Source organism: Epinephelus lanceolatus, chromosome 20 (assembly GCF_041903045.1).
Source record: "Epinephelus lanceolatus isolate andai-2023 chromosome 20, ASM4190304v1, whole genome shotgun sequence".
Classification (NCBI taxonomy): domain Eukaryota; kingdom Metazoa; phylum Chordata; class Actinopteri; order Perciformes; family Serranidae; genus Epinephelus; species Epinephelus lanceolatus.
Window position 1 is genome coordinate 17,637,087 of NC_135753.1, and position 14,581 is coordinate 17,651,667.

The window sequence follows — 14,581 nt, forward strand, 5'->3', positions numbered from 1 at the left end:
AAATTTAAACAAAGGCCAAAGGTTTTTAGTTGTGAAAATATACATTCATAAAGATTTTTCTGTAAATAAAATAAGGATAAATAGATCTGACCCAAACTGAGTAGAAGACCAAACTATCAAGTGATGTGTCTGTAAATCTGCTTTTTCTAAGTGATGATTCATGCTCAGTTTCAAAATTTTTAAGTATTAGTCTGTCAGGCATCAGCCATTCAATCCCCCCCCCCCCCTCCAGTGGCTGGCCACCCCCATCACCTAATATTGAAAATGAGGCAGCGTTCTCCATGGAAACCACAGCCCTCTGAGGCTGTCGCAGCTAATCCTCAGGAGCTTACTCAACTCTTACTTCTCCTAAGAGGGTTTTACCAGCAGCACCAATGCCCAAGAATTCTCCCCAAACAAGCTCTGGATCTTCCATTTATCCCAGCAGAGGAAGAAAACAAACCTAGATACAGCAGCTGAGAGGAGCAGAGGGGAGAACGGTTCATCCGGTAAGCCTTTTCATCTATTCTATCTCAGGTATTACTGTAGCTTTAGTCCTGTTATTGCTCGGTCGCTTTGACCTGCAGGGTGTATGGCGTGGGTGGATGTTGGAAAGTGTTCTTGCGAGAACGCTTGGCATGTTTTGCTTTGCATGTTTGATCCTTGATGACTCAGAGATCATAGAGAATAAAAATCCCTTTGACTTGAACGTCATCAGTGTTTCTATGCATCTGGGGCTCAACATACTACATACACTCACTCACACCAGCCCCTGTCTTGTTCTTGAACAATTGATGCAGCTAAATAAGGAAACGTGTTCAATATTTAGACCATTATGAAAGCCTTCAGACTTTCTATTGAGTTACAAACTGAAGAGATGCAGCATTTCCAGCAACTACTTCGTTTAAGATGCGGATCTCTGTTGTTGCTTAGCGTTAATAATAGCTTTTCCCTACTGCCTAGTTTTCCTCAATACTAATTATTTTCTCTGCTGTCTCCCCCTCCATGCCCCCTACTCCCTGCCCCTGTGCTCTCTCACTTGCCTGCACTAATCCTTTTGTTGTGGGCTGAGGGGCCCAGGCTTTGGCTGACCATTCGGCACTGTAAGGGCTGGTTCAGCTGAAGGGTGCCCTCCGAGTCCTCCTGTCCTCCACCAGATCTGGCGGGCCTATCATTAACGCCTCTTCTTTTCTAGAAGCTTCCAGCTCTCTCCTCACCTTGATTTAAATATCTCTCTCACTTTGCTTGTTTGTATGCATCATCTTCTCGTTGTCTCAAGCTCTGAGCCAGTCCTGGGAGCTTGACGGGAGTCGGACAGCCTTAGGTAGGAACATGCACTTCAGGACCACTGCGCCCACTTTGCTGCTGCTTCTTTGTCTGCTGGAGGTGAGAGGGCAGGAGCGGGGGTACCTGCAGGGGGCTCTCAGGGCCTTGGATCTGCCCCTGGGTGCAGACGACAATGAGCCACGGCTCCACAAGAACCACACCGGGGTCCTGATCACCAAGCTCCTCCAGGTGGTACACTGTGCAGAGCAGACTGGAACCTCTCAGGACGGCTGTAACAAGGTAAGGGGTACACCTGTCTTAATGCTGTCACACTACATGATAACTAGAGCCCTCTTACATCCATATGCTAAGCACTTATTATGTATTCATCCCATTCCTGCCTGCTTATTGCAAGAAACGTGCTTGTTATGGCTGGAATGTGAGTGAATGTGGAGGCTTAAGTCCTTGACCTCTATGGGGCATTCATGCTGAGTAGCTTTAGGCATCCCTCAGTTTGACATAATAAATTCCATAGAGTGGAGTTAGAGGTACTTCACATGTTTGTGCAGGCGGGCTGACAACAGGATTATGTGCGTGTCAAGCCTTGGAAGTTAGATGTTAAAATTAAGAGAGAAACTTTTCTCTTTCACAAAGAATAGTGCTTCGCCTACACTCCTAACCTTCTATATTTTGTGTGTGGGTCTAATTGGGCACAAACAGCAGCACAAAGCTACCATTTTTCTGGGAAGCAGAGCACACAGTGTATGCAGGGAGAAAATAGGCCTTTCATGAAGCCGACTCTTCTTCCGAGGTCACTCGCTTTTCAGTCAGTGCTCACATGATCTGATATTTTGTGACTTTGTCCTTACAATCTTTCTCTTCTTTCTCCCTGTTCTTGTTGCAGTGCCTGACACCAGATGTGGCTCTCTCTGTGCTGAAGCATGATGGGAAGGCTTACGTCACTGAGGAGGACTATCAGCGGATCTCTACTGTTCTGCTGTACTACATAATTAACCTGCAAGACCTGTGCGTGTCAAATGCTGCCTCTCCTTCCTCCTTTTCCTCAGCCTCCTCCTCCTCTTTTGGGAACTATCAGTTCTACCTTTTGGCCCTAACCAGTCTACACCCAGCTGAGGATGACCACTTCCTGTCACCCAGTGAAACAGAGAGTATACTGCAGGTCATCAACCAGCACTACGACCCCCCCGATAAAGACGCCTCATCTGATTTGCAAGTAAGGAATTTGTAGAGATTTATTTTGTCTCAACAGGTGCACATCCAAGTTTGATCATTTCACCTTTGATCCCACAGTGTTTTGACGCCGCTCGCCTCCTTGAAGATGTTGACGTAGAAGAAAAAGCAGGTGCTGGTGTGTTTTCTGTGCCCAAACTGGCCGCATCTATCATCAGCCACGTCCTGCAGGGCCACTGTTTCAAACAGAGGAACCTCCCATCTCCTGCTTTCTTCACTGAATACATCTTTCAATCCCTAAATCGCACAAGTGAACTGCAGATAATGGGTAAGTTCAAGAGCTTAGTTGGCCTGTCATGCACATTTAAACAGAGTGACATTTGCTTTTGTATTCATGATAATGATCGTGTGATCCTCTGATGGTAGGGATGGGAATTAATAAGACTTTCTCGATAGCAATACCATTATCAATTCTGCAGATCAGTCCCATTCTTATAGGTTTCCTTATTGATTCAATCTTCTATGTGGGAGAAAAAAGTAGGCCCGTACAGGTTTTTGGTGTCAATGGCAACAGTGTTCTGTTGTCATCTAAAGTGGATGAAATGAGAGAATATTTGTACAGCATTTGTTTTCATTTAGGTTTCCTTAGTCAAAGGAAAATCTGCTCTACCTGCCTGCTTGGTGCTGTTATTATAATGTAGGATATTTACCCTCGGTAAGGGATGTGCTGCTCGGTTGGGAAGCAGTGGTACTCATGGATTTTAAGCCAATGTTGCATAGAAAGATGTTTCAGCATATTGCTAGCGTTTCCACCCTTATTTGACATCATTATACAGACATTACAAGCAGCAGTGTTATCATCTTTTCTTATAAAATAAAGCCAGGCTTTGGAACGCTTCTTTAACTCCACCATGACTTCTTGTTGTAAGTTTTCAGCAGCATTGACACAAGTTTGACATCATTGTTGTGCAAAAGCGCAACTATCCAGCACAATAAAAGGAATTGATAAGCTGGGAGGCATATGATTTGGAGACACTGGAACTGGTTCTCGATTCCCATCCCTGTCTGCTGGTATATGGAGATTGCTCCCTGACCACAGCTATATTAAAAAGAACTGCAATCTGATTCTCTTTCTATATCTTGTTCAAACATACAAAAGTTTTTTGGTAGTTGGAGCAGCAGGAACAAGCTATAAACACTACACTGACAAACTGTTAGCCAGCAGTTAAACATCCGACAGATACAAAGCAACATTATCAGTCCAATATTCACTCTCCTTTCAGCTCTGCTTTGGGTCTCCACCAACTCCTAATGGTACTATCTGACTCTTTAGTTGCTAAATGCTTCACTATATTACCAGCTAAATGCAATGTGTGCCTGCCTGCTGTTTGGTGCTCAGCAGGTAGTATAAAGTCGGTTAATCAGAGCTTTCCCACTAAAAATAGCTGCATGCTGCAAAAAAGACAACGAGAGCCATGAGAGTGAAACAAAACAGTAAAGGTGTCAGCTGGAAAATAATAAACAGAAAGAAGCTATGAATTCAAAGTTGGGTGATCTGTGGGTTCATCACTCTAAACAACATCTTTAATATTACACAGTTATTTGGTCTACTGGTATTATAAAAATATTGATTACAGCAGCTTAAACTCTTCAACATCCTCTCTGAGTTTTTCATTTGAAGGTGTTTCCTGTCGCTGCCACTGAATAGGACGAATGAGTCATCATGTATGAAAGAGCAACTAACCCTCCTGAAAGACTTCCATCAGTCGGGTTTTAAAAAAGAGAGGTTCTAAATATTGTGTCAATGACTTTCCATGCTGCTAAAAATAATACACAGTCATCTCTTATATAAAAAGAGTCAAATTCATTTTTAAATACTGGCAGGAAATGCTGGCCATCTGCAGGTACAAACCAATAACTCAGTGGTTACAGCCATTAATGATCAGTGTTGTATGTGAAGAGTTTTCTTTAATCTCATCTGCATAACATTTTATTTTCTCCAAACTCACAGTGATTCACTCACTTTAACCTGACCTGGTGCATAGCATCATGACACAGTGATTTCTCTGCTTAGATTTAGAAGAGTTGCTTCATCAGTTGGGAGTGGGACAGGAAACAGCGACGCACTCTCACCACAGGAAGAGGCGGAGTTCACAGAAAGGGGCCAGGCCTCTGCTGGATGGTTGTCAACATGAAAATGGTGGAATAAGCAGAGACTGGGCACAGGTGAGGCCGAGGCAAATGTTTACATTGCTTTAAAGGAGGATATTCTGAATCACAAGAAGCATGTCAACATTCCTGTAAACTGCATGAAGGTACTGTAAGGTTTGATCTGAAGTGTCCCCTACTCACCCACAAATTTGTCTCTACTTTTGAATCTAATCAGGTGTGTTTTTCGGCCAATCAGCTGGTGGATATTTTTGCTCTGAATCCCCATTTGCCGATTTCCAAGGAGCACTTCAGGCAAATGTGCCCAGCCATCATCCAGCAGTTGCTAGGCAATGCCTGCGAGTCTGCAGAGCAAAAGAGAAGAGGATCTCTGCCCACTGCTCTCGAGAGTAAGGCGTTTTACCTCATCAGCCTACAGTCACTAATAAATACATCAGATAATTAATGTGTAACTAAATCGAGCAGTTATTGCTTTGTGACTTTTTACTGAATCGCAGAGGGCCTTTACCATTAAATAGTTGCTGTTAAAGGTTCTCAATTGAATCACTAAATAAGAAAATAATGGAAAATTGATTTAATTTACTATAATTGACCCTTCACTAAGTCCAGTCCCCAGACGCAGACTGGCCAGTCATATTGTCATCACTCTGGCTCACACCACAGCTGTGCTCCATTGACTCTAATGCAATCGTTTCAGATTTTCTTCATTTTCAGGCTGGTTTTGTGTATTTGGAGCTAAATGTTGTGCCTGGGGCACGTCGTGTATTAATGATACTCGTTACCTGGAGAGGTTGGAAAAAGATATACGTTTCTTCCCTGTTCCAAAACCAAAATCAAACCCTGAAAAGTGTAGGGTTAGCTAGCTAGCTACTGAAGATATAGCCCACTGAATGTATACGCATGCTGCTTTTGATTTTTAATGATAACAGTGAAAAAAAGGGTGACCCTGCTGTACAGGAACCAGTGAAGGGAAGAGGTCTGCACACACTGTGATGCCACACAGCTTGTTCAATATCAGCAAAGTTTCCCTTTATATTCATTGTCTTCTGTGGCGATCAGCAGTGATGTGGTGGTTCAGTTTTACACTGTGATCTGTAGCCTGTAGTTCGGCTTTAGCTTCTAACTATCTTTGTCTTTTTAACCTGTTGTTGCTGCTGAGTCAGTTTGACATCCTGGATATATCCTTCAAACACAGACTGTAGACCCCTCTGTCTGCTTCTCTCTGGAATCATTGTTTCATTTTTCTAAAAATATGATAATAATTCATCAGAGAGTGCAGTTAGTTACAATGTGGGCTCCATGCTTACTCTGACAGCTTGACGGACCATCACAAAGGGGCGGGGCTTAGCGAAAGGTCAAGTCTGGAAAAGACAGCCAGACACTAGTTCAGGAAAAACATGCAAGAAATTGGTTATGAACTATTTGTATAAATTAGTGGCCTAAATAGACTTTTGTCTATGAAAAACAAGTCAGGTTCTTTGGTTTATTTGGTTTAAAGGAATACTTCGCCTCCCAAATGATCATTTGTGTATCAGTTACTCACACCGTGTTACCTTGAATTTGGGAAGAGAACTTTGTTTTTCTTGCATGCCTCCACAGTGAACAAAATTCTTGATGAAGTAAAGTAAAAGGGGTCCATGTTTACAACATCAAAACTATAACAAAACATTAGTTCACAAACTCTCACACAACTCGTGCAGTATATCCAAGTCTCATTTATCTAGTTGTATGTTCCCAAACAGACAGCCCTTTCCAACAGGAAACTGATATAAAGATGAAACGTATTTATGTTCTCTTCAAAGCCAGACTCCATTGACAAAAACAGTAATTTATCTCACTGAATATGGGAGCTGCTGGTCTACTGCTGCCTTGACCAGTTAGTTAGTTTGTGTTATTGTGGGACTTTGGTGAATCTGAATTAACCCTTTAAAACACCAAAGTCACAGAATAACACAAACTAACTAAGTGATCGAGGCAGTGGTTGACCAGCAGCTCCCATGTTCAGGAAGGTAAAACTACTAATTTTATCAATGGAGTCTGGCTTTGAAGAGAGTATAGTTGAGTTTCACTTTCGGTTTCCTGTCGGGAAGTGCTAAGCAATAAGACTGGAAAAATGAGACTTGGATTATACTGTAAGAGTTGTGTAAGAGTTTGTAAACGAATATTTTGATATAATTTTGCTGTGGTCAGTGTGGACCCCTATGACTTCAATTCATCAAAAATTGCGTCTGTCTTTGGATTCTTTGTTCACTGGAGGCATGTGAGAAAAATACAATTTTTCTATTATGAATTCAACATAATACGGGGAGAGTAACTCATATACAAATTCTCATTTGGGGGTCAAGTATTCCTTTAATCGCTTGCACAATTCAAACATAAAAAAATAGGATAAAAGACAACAATAAAACTAAATGTGTCAAAAATGTGTCTAAACTCTCTCTTCCCTGCAGAGTATGGCTACAGCACGGTTGCTGTCCTGCTCATCACGGTGGGCTCCATGCTCGGTATCTGCCTGATCTTCTTCAACTCCTGCCAGGAAACCTACACACTGATCCTGCAGCTGTTTGTGGGCCTGGCAGTGGGGACCCTCTCAGGAGATGCACTCCTGCACCTCATACCACAGGTATCGGACACAGAGCCACTGCACCACCCTCTGTAACTGTGAGTCAAGCGCCATATATGTATAAAGATACTCTCTGTTGACTGCGGAGTAATTGTCTAATGTTGTCCTCTCTGTCTCCTTTGGAGATCCTTGGGCTCCATGATGCCGCTCACAGTCACGATGACGAACACTATACAGAGGGGAAGGACTATCTGTGGAGGATTCTGGGCATGATCGCAGGGATCTACGGCTTTTTCCTTATTGAAAGAATCTTCTCCTTTTTTGTTCCCTCTCATGGCCATGTAAGAGTTACCCCTTATCAATTTAATGATTAGCAAAACACTCATCCCATACTGTGTGAAGACAAGGGGCTGCATTTCTTTATCTAACCAGAGGTGAAACTTTTAGTTTTCCATGAACAAGCAAGTTTGTGCTTTGTCTGAACTTTTGCAGAGCTGATTACTGAGCTACAGTGGTCTCATGACTTTCTTTTGTCTGCAGGGTCATGGTGACCTTCCCTTAGAGCTCAACTGCAACGGCCAGTCACAGAGGGGCAAGTCCATCTCCACCATACAGCTGGTGAGTCTCACTACTGCCAAGACTGAACTATTATGTTTTTCTAAGTTGTTCTTGGCAGGAAAACCTGATTCCTGTCATCATCCCTGTTATCTTGGTAGAGGAGGCACAGGGAGCATGACCAGGCAGTTCCTGAAGGTTAAATTGCAAAATATTAAACAAGTATCAAGTGTCCAGAAGAGAGAGGAAAAACAAAAATATTGAGATATAAGGTGGAGTGCTTCTACATCAGTGGTTTCCAGCGTTTTTTTGTTTGCTGATCATGTCAAATGAGCTCGAGCACCCCCTCACTAACACAAAAGTGTTCATTTCAATTTTAACACCACTGATTACAGTTTTTTTTCAGTAGGTTGGGTCAAGTTTGCAGTTCTTTACCGTTGCTTAAAATGGCAGAAACTGAATATTTCAACCATTTCGCAGTGTGTTACAACTTCTCTGTTTCTTTGCTACTGCAAATGGTTTTGACAAAATTTCACATATGTTGTGCCCAGGTATTATAACCAACTTAGCCTGCGGGAGGCATGTCCTGTGGTGTAAGGTAGTTACAACAGGCCCCAGTGCATGCTATTATGGCAGGCCCTAATACACACTAGTTATGACACGCACAAACACACACACACACACCATTGGGTGTATCATATATTTGAAAATGAAAAGTAGGTTATCTAATACTAGGAAGAGCCTACCTAATATCTACTAGGCTAGCTATTAGCTAATTTACCATAACCATTTATAGGCCAGCTATCCACCTGGTAGCAACCATGTTGTTGTTGTCATTATGCATCCGACCTTTACCGCAGACTCTATTGTCTTTTTACTGTTATTTTTATTAATGTTTATAATTCTTGATAGACATTGCTGCTACTTATTTGTTTTATGGACTTTTTCATCACTTTATTGCAATTGCTATTATATATTTGTATCCATGCAGCCCACTGAATGTGAACTCAGGGCATTGCTGTAAAAGAGCTTAATGCTCTATCAGTTTTTCCTGAATAAACAATGGTTGTTGATAATGATGATGACAATTAAACCCAATTTGTAGCCTAGTGAGCCCACTATAATACCTGTATTACTTATCATGAAATTTATATCTAACACAATAGCCTAGCTAATGTTAGAATTATTCAGGACTGTCACAAACTGGCTCAAGTAGGGAGTCCACACAGAAGATATAGTTAAAACAACCAGAATATATTAAATTAAGACTGACTTAAATAAACAACGGTGTGTGTAGGTCAGCATTGTCAGTAATGAAAGCCATGCATGGATGTGTGTCAGGTGTGCTGCGGAGGTGTTGAAGTTGCAAAACCAAAAAGCAATGATGCAGGGTGAACGTCTGCCGTAGGAAGGGAGAGAGCAAGTGAAAACATGAGGCATCTTTTATAGTCTGGAAGGCCCAGGTGAGCTTAATCAAGGCAGAGACCCTCCAATATCAGCCAGCTGCCTGATGAGGTTCGCTGGAACATCCTACAAGACAGCACCGACATTATATTGAGCTTGCTACCCTAATGTTACCTGCTGCATGGTTGCTGATGCACCACTTAGGGTAGCATTGATGCTGATGCCAGCTGAACTGCTGCATTGCTGCTAGGAGGAGGGTTGTGATGATGTCAGTTTGTTAGCTGGAGGCAAAACACGACCCTCCACCACAGGGCTGTAGGCTACATAGGAGCCTTAAAATGTTGTCTTGTTGTGTTATTGGGAGCCGGAATAGAAGGAGTCATGGCTCAAAACTTAAATTTTCACATACCAGCTGCCACTGCCTGTCAGATCATCAAAAATGCTCACATATGCAGCGCACACTTCATATCAGGTTAGGGAAAAAGTATTTACTGTTGTAGGGATGAATAACGTTATGTGTGTTAAGGGTTATCATGTCCACCTAATCAGAAACTGGGGAGGTGCTAAGGGGAATATTGGATTTCTCCGTAGGTGGCAATTTTAGTCTTAAGGGCCCATTCATTGCCCAACAAATTATGGGAGAGCCCGTTTTCTCTATGGTCCCCCCCACCCCATGGGCCCCAGTGCAACCACACTGCCTCCACTGTCTATATTTATGCCCCTGGACATGTCCTGTGCAGTTGGCTTTTTATAGCTGGTAATTTATCAGTAATTGTGACAATAAATATACTATGAGAGCCTCTATTGATCACTTGAGGAGATACACACATAAATAGGGAAAGTAAAAAATAAATTGTGAGAGACATATAAAAGCTTGTTGTGGCTAGTCTCCAGGTACATCGTACTCCACCAGTTACACTAGAAATAAAAACTAGAAATAAAAAGTTGCAGTGCTCCAAGCAAACTTACATAAAGTGCTTCTCATTCACAAAAGGGTAAAGTCGACAAAAGTCAAAAATAAGGACAGTAGTGAGAGATCTGCTGCATCAACGCTCACCGCCCACGCAGCATCACATTCATTGTTTATCTTCCTCTTAAAAACAAATATGTGTGTTTCTTTTGATCAAATCAGGACAACACTGTGCTCCATTACTGTCAAACACAAAAGTTTATTTCCTACTTGGTACAACAAAGCTTCCTTTGCTCCAAAATAACAAGAAACAGCTATGTCAGTTAACACATTGTTTAAATATTGTGTTTAGCGTGCTGTGCCACTGTGGAATTATTAAAATCAATGCATTTTCATTCGCCCTTCTGATGCTTCACTCCCACACTACTCCTCCAGCCAAGCAACAAGAAAGCACTAATGAACTTGTTAGAAACAAGTTCTGCTAGAGGGCACTGTTGACAGTCAATTACAGCACAATTTTGAATATTCTTTTTGTTTGCACACATATACAGCATAAAACCAGATAATAGAAATAAAAAGATTTAACAGTGGCTCATCTCTCAAATAACACACATACTGTTTTATCAAGGACAGTATGCATCCACTGAATCCATGTTCACATAAAAAAAACAGACTGGAATTCACTTAAATCAATTGTCCTGCACTGCCTTTATATAACAGGCAATGAAGCGTGGTGTGGGAGGGAGAGAAGGAACAGGACATGTAGGATGTTGGAGAATGAGATGTATTGAATCATTCAGAAAGCACTCCATGCTTGTGATGAATACGTACTTCAAAACTAGAACATTTTGGACACAGAGACTGGTCACTCACGTGGAAAAGGAAACTACTCTCCAACAATCCTAGTTGTTATATAAAAATATCTTGTTTTGGTGAGTTGTCTCATCTGGCTCCAGCTTCATTTAACTTTACAATTTTTAGTTAATCAGTTTGGAGTCAAAGGTTTAAAAATCTGTGCCGTAAATAACTTTCTGTATCCTGCAGGGACCAGTGGATGACTTGGAGTGTGCAGAAGCATCTCCTGAGCATGTCGACACAAGGAGGCCTTCACATCAGAGTAAGCTCCTTCAACATGAGCCGCACAACACAGCCGAATGTGATGTACTTTGTAATTAGTCGCCTGGCATGACAGAGCGATTGTCACGGTCTGAGGATGAGCTTTAACGACACAGACTCCCTTTTGTGTTCCCAGGACAAGGGGTTCCTCTGCTGGCTGTGATGGTAATCGTGGGAGACAGCCTTCATAACTTTGCGGATGGCCTGGTTGTCGGGGCAGCCTTCTCCTCTTCAGCTGAGACTGGCATGGCGACCACCGTGGCCATCCTGTGCCACGAGATACCGCACGAGATGGGTGAGAGGTCACCGTTATTCACTTTTGTTGTTTTTTTGGCCAAGGCCAGGAAACACTCTGCTTGACTTATCTTTTTTCTGCTCTCTGTCTCACAGGGGACTTTGCAGTGTTGTTGAGCTCTGGACTCTCAGTGAAGACTGCTGTGCTAATGAACTTTCTCAGCGCTCTGACGGCCTTCATGGGCCTCTACATTGGACTGTTTGTTTCCTCGGATATGGAAGTGCAGCAGTGGATCTTTGCTGTTACTGCTGGGATTTTCCTCTATCTGTCACTGGTAGAAATGGTAAGAGAGCCTTATTAAAGGATGAGGCCGGTGATACTCCACATTTCTGTTAGTGTCAACAAATCTCCCCCAAAAACAAAGACAACAATTATTTGATTCTGATACAGTTTGTTCGTCTGCCGCACAAGCCTCATTTCCACAACTGCAGTTCACCATACATAGATGTAGAAAAGCCCTCAAACAGACATTTGCATATCAATACTTTTGCAGCTTCACCGCTCATTAGACCTGTCAATGTGAAATATGGCACAGAAAGTGCAATTTCACTGGCACCAGAGCAGCTGTCATTGCTCACAGCTGTGGATATTTGTAGCGTCTGTACCACTGATTCCATGTCTCAACTCATATTCCAGCATCCTCCTAATTATTTCACTCGCAGCTATCTCAGCTAAAACTGTGCAACAACAATGGAGATCACTGTGCATTTTTTCAGCCACCAGGTGCAATTTCGCGGGAGAATGAAGCCTTGATTTACAGCACGAAGGAAGTGTGTCAACCATAGTACAACTAAAACAGGAAGAGGACAGTGCTTTTGTTTTCCCTGGTAGCTATCGGTAGCTATCCCCAGAATGGAAAATGGAACGGGTCCTGTCTTTCTGGGAGATGCTAGGCTACAGGACAATGGAAAGCAACACAGCTGTCTTTGCGACAGTGACGCCAACATTGGTATATAACGTTCTCACTACGACAGTCGGACTCCACAGGACACATTTCAGGTGTCTCAACTGAGATTGCCTGAAAACTAGTCAGAAACTAGAGTTACAGCTTCAAGGTTGTATACCTCCATGAACCAGACAGGCTGAACTTACAGTTTACACCCTTGTCTGTGACAACATAGATGCTTCACACACATATTCCCCCGGTGGCACAGAAGATCTGTACAATCAGCACAATTTCAAGATTAGTGTCACCAGTTCAGTATCTGACCAAATGTCCCCCCTTCTGTTCCTGAGATATGATGCTGAATAATGGCCAGAAAAGTGTTTTTGCAGAACATTATCATGTCACAGTGGAGATGACCTTTGACCTTTTGGACATAAAATGTCATCACATTTTATCCTTTTAGACATTTGTGTCATGACTAGCATATGAACTCTTGAGTAATGGCCAAAAACATGTTTTGTGAGGTCACAGTGACCTTGACCTTTGACCACCAAATTCTAATCAGTTTACTTTTCAGTTCAAGAGGACATTTGTGCCAAATTTGAAGAAATTCCCTCTAGGTGTTCTTGAGACATGGCTTTCATGAGAATGAGACGAATGCAAGGTCACAGTGATGTTGATCTTTGACCACCAAATTCTGATCAGATCATTCTTGAGTCCAAGTGGACATTTGTGCCAAATTCGAAAAATTCCCTCATGGGGTTCTTGAGATATTGCGACCACAAGCATGGGATAGACAAAAGGACGGATGGATGGTCAACCTGAAAGCATAATGCACCTGGCCATAGCTATCGCAGATGCAGAGGCAAAAAAAGCCAATAAAAAGCTATAAGTAAAATTGTTTTAAATGTCCAGTAACTGCCACTTGTAATAGCCAAATGTTACAATCCTTACTGGCCACTGAAAGAAATAATAGAAGATAAAATATTATTAAGGGGCATGCTCTACTGTGGGGTTACTTAAGCCCATATGATAGGGTGGCAGAAATACATCTACTCTGCATGAGAACATCACATGTGTACTTATATTAATACAGTCCCCAATAAATACACTGTTTACTCTGTTTGAATAATGTTTGCTAAAACTACAGTCTCCAGCCAATAAGAAAAATTTAACTATAGTCTGTATGTGTGACTGTTTTTTAAGATTTTCAGTAGGAACAAAGGGACAGAGAGCAGTTAAGTATTAAAAGATGGACAGCCACATCATTGATTTTATCATGGGGTTTCTTGACAGTAACAAAAATATGGAATAGTGTCAGCCTTTTCTTTAAAGAAGAATTCTCTCTATAACCAGTATTTCCATAAAAACGGTTACTAACTTTGTTGTACTCTACATATCTGTCTATCTTTCAGCTTCCAGAGATGAGTCGAGTGAAGACGGACAGACCGTGTCTCATGTTCTTCCTACAGAACCTCGGTCTGTTGATGGGTTGGGCCTGTCTTCTGCTCCTCGCACTCTTTGAACATGAACTCACATTCTAATGCAGTGTGCGTGACGTATATCTCTTCATGCAGGGTTGAGCTGAAAACAAACTTGTTTTCTAGTGTTTTTTGACTTGAACATGTTAGTGTGTGCAACCAGGGTGTTTAACTCATTATTGGTCAACGAGTGAGTATTTCATGATGTTGTAGTCTCAGCACTGGATGGTAAATGTACGTTAGCTGTATGATGAATCCTCCTTTTTTTATACTTGATGATTTATTTTTGTATGTTAGGTCTCTGGATGTTGAATAGTTTAAACTCTAATGACCTTATTTGGCAGATTCAGGTACATTTGTGCATATCTGTTGTTCTGTGAAATATCTACATCCCCTCAGACAATCAAATCATTTGATTTTGGAGTCATGACTCACAAGCAAAATATAAAGTATTGTAAATCTACTTCACTACACCAGTGTCTTTATACTGATAGGGAAATGTGTAATTTAAAAAGTCATCAAGTTGTATAATAATGCTTTATTTTACAGGCTTGTAATTTCTGGATAATTTCCAAGTATTTGCTCAGAAGTTTCCTGATAAGGACAGCAGAGACAAGTGTTCTTTTAATACACTTCCAATTAATTAATTCTAATTATATGGTGATTTAGTACTGTACTTCCACAAATTGGAAGATACACAGAGGACACATTTTAAGAAGGTATAATGATTTTAGTCTTTCATTCAGAGTTCTCACACATTTCTACC

General features: G+C 41.7%; 1 protein-coding gene across 2 annotated transcripts; it reads left to right on the forward strand.

The window, feature by feature from the left end:
- The first annotated feature begins 231 nt into the window (after positions 1–231).
- On the forward strand, positions 232–14,278 carry LOC117264440 (zinc transporter ZIP12-like). 2 transcript variants are annotated; one of them, XM_033638382.2, is made up of 13 exons: positions 232–488; positions 1,259–1,545; positions 2,150–2,479; positions 2,557–2,764; positions 4,511–4,662; positions 4,823–4,994; positions 7,056–7,228; positions 7,354–7,509; positions 7,709–7,786; positions 11,082–11,154; positions 11,290–11,448; positions 11,544–11,731; positions 13,750–14,278. In XM_033638382.2, exons 2-13 carry the CDS (start codon positions 1,312–1,314, stop codon positions 13,876–13,878), a joined length of 2,052 nt encoding a protein of 683 aa, XP_033494273.2. In that variant the 5' UTR covers positions 232–488; positions 1,259–1,311; the 3' UTR covers positions 13,879–14,278. The 2 variants fall into 2 exon arrangements, with proteins under 2 accessions (XP_033494273.2, XP_078019084.1); XM_078162958.1 differs by lacking the exons at positions 232–488; positions 1,259–1,545; positions 2,150–2,479; ... (1 more) ...; positions 4,511–4,662; positions 4,823–4,994 and having other exon boundaries at positions 7,146–7,266.
- Positions 14,279–14,581: the final 303 nt, after the last annotated feature.